The sequence below is a fragment of the Podarcis melisellensis genome, assembly GCF_964234715.1.
Source record: "Podarcis melisellensis genome assembly, chromosome: 15".
NCBI classification, from domain to species: Eukaryota; Metazoa; Chordata; class Lepidosauria; order Squamata; family Lacertidae; genus Podarcis; species Podarcis melisellensis.
This window is the reverse complement of record NC_138532.1, coordinates 4,559,606-4,574,848: the sequence shown is the minus strand read 5'-3', so window position 1 is coordinate 4,574,848 and position 15,243 is coordinate 4,559,606. Positions and strand designations below refer to the sequence as shown.

At 44.0% G+C, this 15,243-nt stretch overlaps 1 protein-coding gene across 1 annotated transcript in view; it reads right to left on the bottom strand.

Moving 5' to 3' along the window:
• Positions 1-9,342: 9,342 nt before the first annotated feature.
• LOC309358229 (uncharacterized protein) overlaps positions 9,343-15,243 on the bottom strand; it is a gene marked incomplete at its 5' end in the record, with an annotated part of 93,575 nt that continues 87,674 nt past the window's right edge. The window contains one exon of the mRNA XM_081891186.1: positions 9,343-9,402. Coding sequence (XP_081747312.1) covers positions 9,358-9,402 — 45 coding nt within the window. The 3' untranslated portion in view covers positions 9,343-9,357. The remainder of the gene's footprint in view (positions 9,403-15,243) is intronic.

The window sequence follows — 15,243 nt, the reverse complement described above, 5'->3', positions numbered from 1 at the left end:
ATAGATGATAGATAGATAGATAGATAGATAGATAGATAGATAGATAGATGATAGATAGATGATGATAGATGATAGATGTTAGATAGATAGATAGATAGATAGATAGATAGATAGATGATAGATAGATAGATGATAGATAGATAGATAGATAGATAGATAGATAGATAGATGATAGATAGATAGATAGATAGATAGATAGATGATAGATAGATAGATAGACAGACAGACAGACAGACAGACAGACAGACAGACAGACAGATGATAGATAGATAGATGATAGATAGATAGATGATAGATAGATAGATAGATAGATAGATAGATAGATAGATAGATAGATAGATAGATAGATAGATAGATATAGATAGATAGATATAGACAGATAGATCCATTCAGCTCTTCTCCTACTTAAGCTCCATCAAGGCTTGTGCATCACTAAGTGGATTTACATAAGATATGCCATTATTCCTCAAGAATCTCAACGATCAGTCCTACACATGATGGCTTGCTGGCATAGGATTCTGGAGGGGAGAGCTTAACACTTGCAGAAGGCACAGATCTCAAACCCCTGACGTGCTCTCCTTGCTCTAAGATCAGGTATATCCCTCCCCTGGTTTTCTTTCTTTTTAATCCTGTGTTCCCTCTCAAGATTTGGGGTTAATTTGGGACTCTTATACTTTTTTAGAATAAATATAGTGCAAATATAGTTAATGATTGTTTGCTGCATGTGTAATCTCACTGCCTAAAGCAGAACCCCCATACTTTTGTCATTTTTGTGTAATAAACCAATCTTTGTCTACTTCCTGGTGTGATACGTTCTTTAATATGTATAATTGCAAAGGTACGTATACACACATGGTTTCTGAATACACATCCTGACTCCATGCAAAAGGCTCCATTCCTCTCACTAGTGTATGCTGGATATGTGGTGGACATGTATGTGGGTTCAAAAATACACCTTGTAGAAGTACTGCTACATTGAATACAACACTAAATCAGCAACTGCACTGATTTTAGCCAGGTTCACTTCTCTGATGTCTCTTAGTGTGCGGGAGCGAGTTCAGATGAGGAACCACAGGCAGCTGGGAAGGTTGTAGAGCACTGGAGAAATTGTTAATGGAAAGATAAACAAGAACATCATCAATGGCATCTTTGCAACAATAATAAGCTGGATCCAGACACATCAAATCAACATTTCAGTTAAACGCGTTGTAAACTTTATGAGAAATCGGGTGGGCAAATCAAAACTCCACAGCGCCATCTGGTGTCACAGTGTTATAATACACATATAAAACATTTTTCTTCTCCAGTGGAGCTGAATTCATAATCTCCACACTGCATAGATCAAAGTTATAGAGCTATTTTAGTGCCCTTGGGGTAGAAAAAAGCAGAAAAATTGAAGCCCCTTATTTCACAGGGGAAGAACATTTCAATAGCTTTCAATAAATTAGAGGGCAGGTTTAGGTCCAGCACTATTAGGAACGGACTACCTACCCTCACAACTATTTCGATCATGACAAAAGAAAGAGTTTACTTTTTCAGGACGTGCTTCTCTGAATAGGCTTCATTTGCCCTCACATTCCTGATTTGCTAGCATCATATGACTAGTCCATACACTAGCCCTGCCCTCACATTGATCTGGGGCAGGGTGAATGGTGCCCAGGTTGGCTCGGGGGGGGGGGTCCGTCCAAACCTCAGACTGAGGCCACAGTGTGAATTGGGAGGTGGGGCTGTGCACATTAGTTTCCATGCCCACTGGCCTGTAGCCCTGTCCACCACTGGCTTGTGGCCCTTGGAAGGTTGCCCAGAAGGGAATGTGGCCCTTCAGTTAAACAAAAAGCCCTGGCTTAAGAAGGCAGTGTCCAGAGTATTAACTGTGCCTGATTTAAACAAAGAAGAAATCTCAGTAACATGATGCTGGCATTGTTGGAGGAAAGCTAAGGTGGAGAGAGGCAGGGATCTTGCCTAAGGCCAGCTAACGATTTAATGGCAGCAATGAGTTTTGAACTGTGCATCTTCTTATTCAAAGCTCAGTATCTTAGCCCCTGATATCTGGCTTCCTCTCCTGCCCCCTTATGGGCCATGTTGAACACTATCAGATTATCTATGGTATCTGGGAAATCATTTTTAGGCCAATAACTTCTGATGGACGCCTTTTAGGAAATAATGTCAATTATAACCTTGTAGGACTTCGTTATTTCAGTCTATTACCTGCAATGAGTTATTCTCAAACAAGGAGTTCAAATTGATAAAAGGCAAAGGAAGATCAATACTTGAGATTGTTGAGATTAATTGGGACTTTATAATGGATTTCTTTCCCCCCTTCTTTTTCCATTGGGACTTCCAATAGCTCCAGCAGGCAGCCCATCCTGAATGCGGATTTAGTGCTGCCAAATATGTGAAGTCAAAACTTGAAGAGATTCATATTTTTCTGCATTAAGATGATTAATATTTCAAAACTGCAGACCTGCCAAGATAAATGGGGCCCAATATGCACACTCACCTGCACACACACTGAGCTTTCTTTACCAATAAAAGAAAAATCAGTAGCTATTCTTCTCACTGGGAAAAAAAATCTAGTGGTCAGGTCATTGTTAAAAGTGTGTTTATTTTTCTTGCAGAAAGTGCTGTAAGCTCTCATAAATTGCTTTCTGTAGAGTAAGAAATTAGAGAAACTTGGGAGGCTACAGTGCAACCTCAATTGGCAGCCATTCAATAAGTTGTCAGAGAAGCTTCAGGAAGAAGATAGCAAGCAGCTCTCCTGGACAGTGTTGTTTCCTTGCATTCCATCTTGTCATCTGATCTCAGACATCGCAAGTTGGGGAATCTGGCAATTTTCTCTATAGAAGAATGCTGAGTTTTAGTTGCTCCCCTGTGGATGGCCAGATGGGGCAGTTCAGGTATCAACTCAGCAGTGCCTAAAACCAGGGCTTTCAAAGGGCAGCAGAATTCTACTTGATTCAATACAGCTACTGACTCTGGCAAGGGTGAAGACAAGGAGAAAGCAGGTCCCACAGAAGTATGGGGACAAGGAGGGAAATGTGGGAACCAAAGGCAAGGACTGCATAACCAAGCAAAAGTAAAGATTGCTGAGTCAGATAACCAGAGTGACCAGAGTTAGGTTCTTCAGGCCTTGGACTTCATAGGAAGAAGATGGTCTATTTTGAGTCCACGACCAGCTACATGCTTTCTGTGGCTCCCTTGTGGGAAAATGGCTCCAAGCCTCAGTTCTGTCTCCCCTTGCCTGCAGATCCGGCAGCCTCTCACCCCTTTTCAAACCCCCTCCCTTGTGGAGTGTTCCCTCAGCCTCCTCTCCTCTTCCCTTTCCTTGGGAGATCTTCAGGCAGCTGTCCCTGGTCTCTGAGCTTCCCCCACCCCCACCCCACCTCAAAGAGAGGTGCCTCCTCAGGTTGTCCCAGGGGCATGGGAACAGGATGCCCACAGCCTTAGTGGCCCACGGAGACTGGCCAAAGGTGAACACGAGGCCAGCACTTGACCTTGGGAGGCAGCAGTGGGTGCCAGGCCTGTTACAATGAACAGACACACAAGCCTGTGGGAGGCAGAGAAATGAGAGGGCATCAGAGGAGGGAGGAAAGAGGGACAGAGGCCTGTGTTGCTTGAGGCACCCCTGACCATCCTTCAAGGCACCACAGGGTGCCATGGCACGCTGGGGGAAACCAACGGTACATTTCATAGAATTCTAGAGTAGGAAGGGAACATGAGGATCAACCCCCTCCCTGCAATGCAGGAATCTTTTGCCCAACATGAGGCTTGAACCCACAACCCTGAAATTATTTGTTTCCATTATAAAAAGATTGACATGACTCATAGAATGAGTTGGAAGATACCTCAAGAGTCCAGCGCAGGAATCACAGCCCAAGAATCCTTGATAGATGACCTCCAGCTTCTGTTGGAAAAATTCCAATGAAGAAGAATCCAGCACCTTCCAACGGAGTCTATTCCACTGTCAAATGGCTCTTACCATCAGAAAGTTATTCCTAATGTTTAGTTGGAATCTCCTTTCTTGTAATTTGAATCCATTGGTTTGGGTTCCACCCCCTGGAGCAGCAGAAAACAAGCTTGCTCTATCTTCAGATATTTGAAGATGGATACCATATCATCTCCCAGTCTCCTCTTTCCCAGGCCAGACACCCCTAACTCCCTCAATCATTCCTCATATAGCTTGGTTGCAGCCCCCTGATCTTCTTGGTTGCCCCCTCTGCACACGTTCCAGCTTGTCAATATAATTCTTAAATGGTGGCACCCAGAACTGGACACAGTACTCCAGGTATGCTCTGACCAAGGCAGAAAAAGCAGGACTATTACTTCCTTTGATTGAGACACTCAACTTCTGTTGATGCAGCCTAGAATAGCATTAGCTTTTTTTGCTGGTGGATCACACTGTTGACTCATATTAAGCTTGGGGTCTACTAACACCCCTAGATTATTTTTGTTTGTACTACTGGCAATCCAGATATCTCCCATCATCATATATTTGTGCAGAACCTTACATTCATCCCTCCTGAAATTCATTTTGCTAGTTTTGTCCAATTCCACCAATCTGTTAAACAAATACACAAATAAACAAATATTTAGTTGTTTCCATTGGGTTTGAACACCATTTTGAATTACAGCAACTTTATTCAATGGTACTGGTGGATCTGAGTAGTCCAGTATCCCTTTTCTAAAAATGAAAAGTTTTATAAAAACTCTATGGGGACAGACAAGTATTATCTCCCTATTAGTCTGACAGAGGTTGGAGACGTCTGGTACTGTGAAATAATTTCTTGCTTAAGTTAGGGCCACTTTGTAAATTCATGATGAGGGGGGTCTTTGAGTTTCCCAGCTCATTGGTTGCTTTCCTGGTCACTCGAATAACCATTCTCCCTTCAGTCACTGTGTTGCTCCCCAGGTAGATGACTCCTTTGAGATTCGGTGATGTTCATGTGCTATGGACTCAAAATATTTCTTTGTAGATTTACAAGTCTTCTACAGAGACTTTTTCTGTACATGCTCGTGGGGATTCCTTCCCTTATAAAACATGGGACTGAAAATATCCAGCAATCCCAATCTGAACCCCTGAATGGGAGAGCACCTAAGCGGCAGAACAAGCTAATCGGGCGCCCAGGGGCAGGGCCAGCCGCCCGCGGGGATGGGGCCAGCTGCCTGCGGGGCAGGGGGCAGGACGCTCCATGGGGCCTCTGGGGAGTCTGTTTGCCTCCCCCACTCAGCCACCCTACAGCTGAGGGAGAGGCAGCGGGTAGACCGTTTGGGGCCTGTGGGCGCCCAAGCCACAAAGTCTCTGTATAGATAACAATTGTGCCGTGTTGTAGCGGGAAATCTCTTCCTAAATACCTGTGGTCTTCTGTCAAAGTCATTCCTTGCTGTAAATCACTGTGGGAAAGCTGTAAGGGGCAGAATTGTATTTACAGCAACGATAAAAACTGGAACTCAGTTCCGGCTCCTCTCAGGTTGGCACTGTTGCCATTATAAGAGAACAAGGAAGACGTTTGTGGTGAGTTCCAGCACCTCTTTTTCTAGAAAAATAGCACAGAGTTTGTACCTTGGGGCCCGCTCCACTGTCATGTTTGGTGTTCAGCAGTAGGAGTTTTTGAAGGAATCCTGTAAGCAGGGCCAGTTGGGGGAAGGGGTTGCAGGGGGGCATTTGGCCTGGTGCACAACCTCAAAGTGGGCCTCAGATTTAGTCACTTCTTAATATTTTGGGTATTTGATTCTTCTCTTGTTTCTACCTGCAGCAGACCAAAATGTGACTCCCACTCCCAGCTGCAAACTTAAGCAAATGAGAGATGTGATTTGGTAAAATACATGATTCTTTTTTGTTCGCAGATATTTCATCATATTTAATTACATCTCACTTCTTTGGTGTGTGGCGCTATTTTGTTTTGTGTTCCATCATTTAAAAATTTTTATTCTGCCTAAAGCTGGAAGTGGCCTAGGTCTCTCTGGACCCCTGAAACCGGGTGTCCCTGATCATTGTTCTTGCTGGCCAGGGCTGGGAGCAGCACACAGGCACTCAAAGGCTTGGCCAGTATTCTCTGTAAAACAGACTGCAAACACACACACACACACACACACACAGCATGCCCCAGAACCTTTTGCGATTTGCAGTGTTTCTGAAATGCAGAAAATTCGAAAAGCACCATAAACAGTAGAGTCTGCAGCAAAATAAGCACTCCAGCATACGTTTGCGATGAGATAACATTCTTTTTATTGCTAAAAGAGATATAGCATAAATTAATATCTAAATATAACAGTTTTATACTTTTCATTATTTCCCCATTTATAGTTAACACTATGTTGTAAGCATCCCAGAAGCATTCAGGTTTTTAAAAAAACAGAATATGCATAAGAAAATATAGACAATGTCCCCTGCTTCCATTTAAAAAAAGCCAGTCACAGGACGGGAACCGTTCGTTAGCCATATTGCTAGTGAGCCTGGCCTGGTTTCCATTTTAATATGATTTTGACATCTCCACCAGATAGGGGGGTTTTCTTCTTCACATTCAAGTGTCACAGAAGAGAAGTACTGTCTGTATTTCATCCTCAGCTTTGGGTTTTCGGTGTCTGTAACACTTTCTGGGTCATGTACAAATTTTTGCTTGGAAGTGTTTATTTCACTCATTTTCCAGAAATATTTTTCACCCAGAACCAGAGTTCCACTTAAAAGCTGCGAAGCTGCAGCAAGAAACCCAATATAGATGGCCATTCCAGCATGTTGTTCTGTGGGAATCGGAGGCACTCCCAAAACCTCCGGAAGTGGAATTCCTTCGTTTCTTAATACAGAGTGAAGATTCCATGAAATGGAAATCAGTACACAAGTACCCGCTGCCAACTCTATCCTTCCTCCAGTTGAAAAGAAGGTATCAATGAAATTTTCATCTTTTCCCGGCTCAAAGATGTTGCATAGAGCAAAGGCCATCCAAAGAACGGTCACCGCAGTGGCCACTGAGGCCATTGGCATCAAGTCCTGGGCCACAATGATTTCATCTGGCAGGGACTCCTCATCATTGAATGGTATGCATATCATGTTGGTTTTCTTCATAGTAACTCTTCTGACAGAACAGGCACCCCAGATGCCAATGCCCACAATGCCCTGCTGGTTGCTGCCCATGATTTTGTCCACTTGCCACACTCTCCAGTCAAGGTTGGCAGATGTGGAGCAGATGCTCATTAGGCAGCTTCCCTCTCCATTGGTAAAATGTCAGGCATGATCCCACCAAAGTTATGCATTCTACCCTTGAAAGAAAGTTGGTGCAACAGACCAATACATAGCTACTGTTCAGGAAAGAATCCTTTCTGGCTTTAGTCCTCATTCTCTCTCTCTCTCTCTCTCTCTCTCTCTCTCTCTCTCTCTCTCTCTCTCTCTCACACACACACACACACACACACACACACACATTGTGAAAAGCCTACCAAGTGGCTCTCAGACAGGACAAAAGGAAATAAAAGTCAATTTGTTCCTATCTGAGAAGACACTTCTATGTTGGTGGGGAACTGAGGAGCGCTGCATATCTGCACCTGCGTGAATCAGTTCTTCAACCAGTCTTTTTCCAGAGTGAGGGCTTTTTCCATGTCTTTCTCTTCCAGCATCTGATCTAGGACAAGACCTGAAAAGAGTGAAGCTGGTCGGAGCACCGTAGCAACTGCTCCTTGGAGTTCTGAGGCAGTTAGAATGCAGCTTGCTTTGAACGCTCAGAAGAACACAAATCATAACTCCAGGGTCCTGGTCATTTGGAACAGTTGGCAACTGCTTGGAGGCAGTTTGCATTTGAATACCAGTGTGATTCTGCAACTTTTAAAAGACACTTTTTTGTTAGATGTAAGCTGATGCAAAGATTGGATACAGAATGTGGAAATAAACACCCCCGCTGCCAGTTCCAAAGGAATGAGCAAGCAAGATTTGAAATAAACCAGGGGTCAGCAACCTTTTTTAGCCGTGGGCCGGTCCACCATCCCTCAGACCATGTGGTTGGCTGGACTATATTTTGAAAAAGAAAAAAAAATGAATGAATTCCTATGCCCCAGAAATAACCCAGAGATGCATTTTAAATAAAAGGACACATTCTACTCATGTAAAAACACACTGATTCCCGGACCGTCCGCAGTCTGGATTGAGAAGGCGATTGGGCCGCATCTGGATCCCGGGCCTTAGGTTGCCTACCCATGGTTAAGGTCATATTGAATCCCTTCAGGCATTCAAAGATGGCTATCATTTTTTGTTTTGTTGGCCCCACTTTTTCTATTGAATTGATATTACCATGCTCCATTTGGAAGGGTTTTGCTTGTGATGCAGTTTTAATGGTTTTGCCTTTTTTCGTAATTACGTGTTTTATTGCTGTAACACTTATGGTGGGACCTTATAATGAAGACTGGGCAAGACATCTTATAGGTAAATGGATCAATAGTCAGTCTAGCAAAACCAAATGTGTGTTTGCATGGGGAACATAATGGATAAGAGCAATCCAAACTATAGGAAGCTGCTGTAATATATGACGGGGTAAATGATGCTGCTGTAACTTACCTCTTTTTCAAACTCCATTGAGGAATGGGGCTACTGCTGGCCGGGCCTACTTGAGCCTGACGGAGAGAAAACAACTATTACACCACTCATTTTGTGAGCAGAGTTTGGAATAGGGGCAAGTTCCCCCCTCCCCATTTCCATCTTCACTTTCCCAGAGCACCTTTTGGGGGACTTACCCAAGCCTTGGCTGAGCCAGGACAGAGAACTGACACCAGTGTCTCTCCAGCTGAGCAGAGATGAAGGACCTCTGTTGCTCAACCACAGATGCACCTTTTCCAAACTGCTCATCTTGGCAGTTCTTGGGTTTGGAATGCTCCCTTAGTTTTTATTTGCATTAATTTATTGGGGGGAAAATTAATTCCACTATTAATTGCAAGTGCTTCCAGGCGGTGATACAATAAACTTTGGTAATAAACTTAGCTTGCATTCTCCATATTCTTCCAACCCCTTTCCGAGGACTGGTAAAATGTGTAAAGTGGGAAGCCTCACACTGCTCCCGTACGTGATATGTGGCTTTCTACCTGTTGAACAAGTACCCTAATGATATCCCCAGGAGCCAGAATGTGAGTTAGTGAGGCCCATGCCTTTATATATGATGGCAGAGCTGGGAGTACAAGCAAATGAGTCAAGTGTAGTGAAGCATATTTCTCATTAAATAGAGCAACTGGAAACAAAGCTCATGGAAAGGTGAGCTCATTTATCAAATCACATGTGGATGACACAGGCGCTATGTTTTATTACCTCCAGGGCTCGAGGTAATATCAAACAGTTTTTGCTGGGTAATGCCAAGGATTCATAATGTTGTTTTTGGAAGCACTTCATATATTGCGCTGAATGGGTGCATCATTGCCAGTTGGTTTGCTCTAGGAAAAACAAAAGCAAAAATGAGCTTCAAGGGAAGCTCAGTGTTAGAACACATAGCTTGCATGCAAAAGGAAATGGTCCAGACCTTGGCAATCTAGGTAGAGCTAGGAAAGACTTCTGCTGAAACCATGGAAAGTCACCAACAATCCATGCATGTCATGGATGCAGAGCTTGTAGTCCTCCGTATATTGTTGGGCTACAACTCCCACCATTCTTGACCATTAGCGATGCTGGTTGGAGTTCAAGATTATTGTAAGGGCCACTGTTTTTCTTCCATGGTATAGACAGGAAGCAAAATCTCTTCCTGTGACCCCCATTGCTGCTGACTTACTTGCTTCTTCCTCTTGCTCCTGACTTACTTGCAAAAGTGCTTCTTGTCTCCTTGGCACAGTTCTCTTCCTAGAATATCTTAGTGCTTCTTCCTCTTTCCTGAGCATCAAGACCGTCTAGCAATGGTGCCATGCTAGAGGGAGAAGAATTGCCTTTGTTAATAAGTTGGTGCATTTCTTCCCCATTGCAGCATTGTGTTATGATGAGGGGTGTCTCTTGTTCTGCAGAGATTGTTGCCCGAAGAACAGAGACAGCATCACAACACCGCAACAGGAGAGGAAATGCTGTCTTTCTAAAGAGCAACAAACAACATTTCCTCTCCTCCAAATCACAATGGGAAGGAAGGAGACCACTGTTTCTGTAGTTGATAGAGAATATGAATTGTGTGTGTATCTGTGTGTGTGTGTGCTGTATGTAGAATAACAGAATTGTAGAGTTGGAAGAGACCTCAAAGGTCATCTAGTTCAACTGTCTGCAGGGCAGGAATCACATCTAAAGAATCCCTGACAGATGGCCAGATGGAAGTTTAAAAACCGTCAGTTTGTGGGTTGTGTGTAAGGTAAAGGTACCCCTGCCCGTATGGGCCAGTCTTGCCAGACTCTAGGGTTGTGTGCTCATCTCACTCTATAGGCCGGGAGCCAGCGCTGTCCACAGACACTTCCGGGTCACATGGCCAGCGTGACAAGCTGCATCTGGCGAGCCAGCGCAGCACACGGAACGCCGTTTACCTTCCCGCTGGTAAGCGGTCCCTATTTATTTACTTGCACCTGAGGGTGCTTTCGAACTGCTAGGTTTGCAGGCGCTGGGACCGAACGACGGGAGCGCACCCTGCCGTGGGAATTGTGTGTACTGTATAGCAAATATGTATGTGTGATGCATATCTGGTGTGGTCTATATGTGTGAATGCATGGCGAGTATGCTGCGTGGTCCATATGTGTGGTCTGTATGTAGAGTTGGTGGACTGTGAACGTGGCCCAAAATTGTAACCACTGGTGATGCAAACAACATTAAGCTATATATACCAATGGCCTCGTTTGTTATGTGGCAGCTTCCAATTCATTTGTTTTTTGAAGTTGATTTTCAGCTTGTTGAGCACTGTCAGAGACCTCATCAGCCATGTCTGAAGTCTCATTACTTAATTTTTCAAAAGCTACTTCAAAATGGTGATGTATGAGAAAAGATCAGAATGAAAACAGCCCATATTAGTAAAAATGTGAGAGAGAGCATGCTTAGAATCCTTGTGCTGCAGAGGCCAGTTCAGCGATTATTGGAAGCCTGGGGCTGTATCCAATTAAGCTATACTCAGAGTACACTTATTAAAATGAAGGAATCTAAGATAGCCATATCCATTAACTTCAGTGAGTCTGCTCTGAGTAGGATTAGCATTGGATACAACCCTTGGAGTCTTCTCTCTGCTGAGACACCCAAAAAAACACAATAATGAATCCTGAACAATTGTGTGGAAGCCATTGCATGTAAATCTCTATGTGCAAATGCTTTCCCTGTATGCCTGTGAATTGTTGATTAGATACAGGATGCTGGGCAGGTTTCTGATGGTATCTAGCATGCAAGGACACGTTGCAGCATAATAGTTTAACCTGAAGGGTTAAAAAGAGCAGAAGCATTACTTTTGAAATGAAAAAATTCAAAAGTCTCTATTTTTGTTGAGAAGAGAGAAGCAGAGCCATTGTCCACAAGAATATCAAGCCACGGCAGTCATATGTGGTTGAAATAAAACTGAGGGGTTTTCTTTTTGAACTGTTTATTTTCTTCATTTAAAAGAGTTAAAAAAGAAAGAAAGAAAATGTGTGCCATTTGAAATGTAAATATGTTTGGGGGTTTAGATGTTCAAGGGGTGTGTGTGTGTGTGTTCAAGTAATCAGTACAATGCAAGCTTAAGGTGAGCAAATATTTTGCTCCTATTGTTTTATGTTTGCTGCTGACTGTATTTCAGAAGGCTTAAGAAGCCCTCACTTTGCAGCTTGGCGGGTTCTGATTGTATCCAGTAGTGAGGCTCAAAGAGGCTTTATATAATTCAGGAGCAGGGCAGAGAAAAGAGGAAAAAACCCAACTGCCATGTGAATAAAATGTCAAAGTATCTCTTCTCACGAAGCTATCGGTGTGCTGGTCTTGAACACGTAAGCTCGGCTGGATAGAGAGTAAATGATTTTTTACAGATAATGTGCTTTTATGATCTAACAAAGGAAGAAGAATTGCCTCTGAAGAAAAATGTCCTTTTTGTCTTCCTTTTGTGCCCTTGAAGGGTTTTCTCTCTTTTTTTCCTGGAATCCATCAGAGGATAAAGAACTGGGTGTCAAACAGGAGAGGGAGGGAGGGGATAAGAGTAAGAATACTAAAAATATAAAAGGGACCAACTGGCCTTCTAGAAAATCCCTTCTACAGCATCATGTCTGGGAGGTGGCTCTCAACTGCTGCTGTTGTGTGGAAGTCCAAAGCACTACCGTCCCTTCTTGTCATGTGTGATTCTATAGAATAAAACTATTTATTTTTTTGCTTCCCCTCTGGCTTCTCCCAAGAGAACCTAATTCATTCCGGAGGTCCATTCTTAACCCAAAACTGTTCTTAACCTGAGGTATGCTCTTGCTGCTACTGCAATTTCCGTTCTCATCCTGGGGCAAAGTTTGCAACCTGAGGTACTATTTGCGTGCTGAGGTCCCCCAAAACCCCTTATCCCAATAACTCACACATTACACATAATTTTTGTTTAAGGTTTTTGGCATAATTTTGGCCACAACTTTATTATCATACAAATTGAGAGTGGTTGCTTAGGCATTGGTTATGACTAGCTGTTCCCCCCCGCCTTTGGGGAACAGCACTGACTCCCTAGTCAGTCCCGGAGGAACAAGATCAGGGCCAGCTGGAGCTGCGAATCAGACCCTCAGCTACCACCGCATGTTCCTTGAAGCTTACGCGGCCCGCACCCTGCCGTCAGGGTTTGGACGAAGGGGATGGTAAGCTTCAGAATTCCTTTAACGGAATACCCGTCAGCAGCAGCATAGGAGGGGCAGGCACAGCCAATCCATACCCCTCCACCAACCAATTTTAACCAATGCCTAACCGCCAACCTTACAAGTTGTGATGATTTGCTAAGCAGTAGGCAAAACCCAAAGGCACGCACTAATCAGCCACTTGGAAAAATTCCTACTGGGCCCCCGCACCAATGCGGACGACCCCATGACAGGCATAGCAAGGTCAAAGCGCAAGCCCAACAAGGGAGGGCGGGCGGGAGATCCGGTGTCCACAGCAAAAGAGAAAGAGAAAGCTGTGGACTCTGCTTATATATAGGCATTGATCCCACCCCTAAATTGGCAACATCAAATTTACCCCAGTAACAAATCCCCAATCTGCTCCAGGCCCATAGCCATCTATAGCCTGGCTACTAAATGGGTTTTGCTTGGCCCCATCCGCAACACGTGCTCTCTTTTAATGAGAACACGCTTTCTGGGCTAGCGGTGTCTGTAACCTGAAGCGTATGTAACCTGAAGGGTCTGTAACCCAGGGTACCACTGTACATAGGAATGCAATACTGCAAAAAGAAGAATTACCAAGGGTGATATGTGTATTGTGCTTTTAAACCGGGGCAGGCAAACAAAGGCCCGGGGGCCTGATCCGGCCCAATCGCCTTCTCAATCTGGCCAGCGGACGGTCTGGGAATCAGCGTGTTTTTACATGAGTAGAATGTGTCCTTTTATTTAAAATGCATCTCTGGGTCATTTATGGGGCATAGGAATTCGTTCCTTTCCCCCCAAAAAATATAGTCTGCCCCCCCCCAAGGTCTGAGGGACAGTGGACTGTCCCCCAGCTGAAAAAGGTCGCCGACCCCTGGCATAGGCTGTTTTATTTAATACCTAGGGTTGAAAGCCATTGTACATATTAGGGGTGGAAAGGTGGCAAAGCTGAGATAGTAGAATTCTGGACAGTCCGTCTTCAAAACTACAGGTATACTTGGTCAGCATATGTTTTGAATGCAAGCCCCAAGCGTTGGGGGAAAGTAGCTCGGCTTAATTTCTGAGCCAGTCACCCCCTCTCAGTCTTAGTCTACATCATGATAGGAAGGCTCACATTTGCTGCTGTCAGTTCCTTGGCTGATGGGTAAGGACGTAATGATAAAAGGGTTCTGTTGCTGCATGTTCCTCAAGGAGGTTAGATTGGTCTCAACTAGGGCCAGGGCCTTTTCAGCTCTGGCCCCGACGTGGTGAAACGCTCTGTCACAAGAGACCAGGGCCCTGCGGGACTTGACATCTTTCTGCAGGGCCTGCAAGACAGAGCTGTTCCGCCTGGCCTTTGGTTTGGACTCACTCTGATCCTTATGTTGCCCTCCCCTTATGGTCTTGATTTATCAGCTATTCTAAAACGAGGCTGCATTTTAAATTGCATTTTAACCTGTATTTTAAATTTTTTTTCTCCTCCCCCCCCCCTTTCCCCCCATTATGTTTTTACTGTGATTTTATTAGTGTTAGCCGCCCTGAGCCTGGCTCTGGCTGGGGAGGGCGGGGTATAAATTAAATATTGTTGTTGTTGTTGTTGTTTGTTGTAAAAGTATGTGCTTCTGAAATATTTTGGCACAGGCGCACCAAGTTCCACCCAATGGGGGGAGGCGTTGCACAAGCATGTGACATGCGTGTGATGCACACATGTGATATCGCATGCATTGGGAGGAGGCTGCAAGGCCTAGAGAGGCCCACCACCATCATGGGGAGGCCGGCTTCCACTGCAGGAAAGTCCACAATCCATTCTATCACCATTTTTAAAAGAGATTAATAATTTTGGCACCCCTCAAGTCTGCTGGGATCTCCTCTCTCTACCAGATTTTTCTGATGAGCTTGTGAAGTTGTTGTGTAAGTTCAGTTCCGCCCACTTTGAAGACTTTGTTGTTTTTCATTTGGTCAATAGCTGCACACAACTCTCCCATATTTGGAGATACTGCATGCTCATCTCTATAATTTGTTTTTTGCAGAATTTGTGAAAGGACTGCATTTATGAAGCCACCCCATAACACGAGTTCTTTGGGTAGGTCATAAGAGAAATATAAATATATTTATCCCACATCAAAACACAACAATAAATGTATTCTTAAAACAAAAAACTGAAACATTATTAAACCACAAAAAGCCCATCCCAGTATAAAACTGAGAGGCCCTTGCAGTAAAAGTTATTTAAAAGGCCTTCACGAATAGAAAGGTCATTAATATTATTACATTTACCCCAAACTCCAAGCGGTTAGAGACTTCAGCATAGGGCTCAGGTTTAGTTTCCTTTATTACTTTCTCATTCCTTTATTACTTTTAGCTTTCTGTTCCTTTCATTGCTTTGCCCTTGCTTCTACTTTGTTTTGCTTTTTTCTTGTCCTCTACTCTGGGTTAATGAGCACTCACACTTTATATGTGGGCACCCTTTGCAGGATTGCTTGCGGGGCTACAGTTCCCTGGGAACTTATTAACAGAAGGGGGCTGGCCGGTTTCTCAGTGTACTGTTTGGAGGTTCACGCC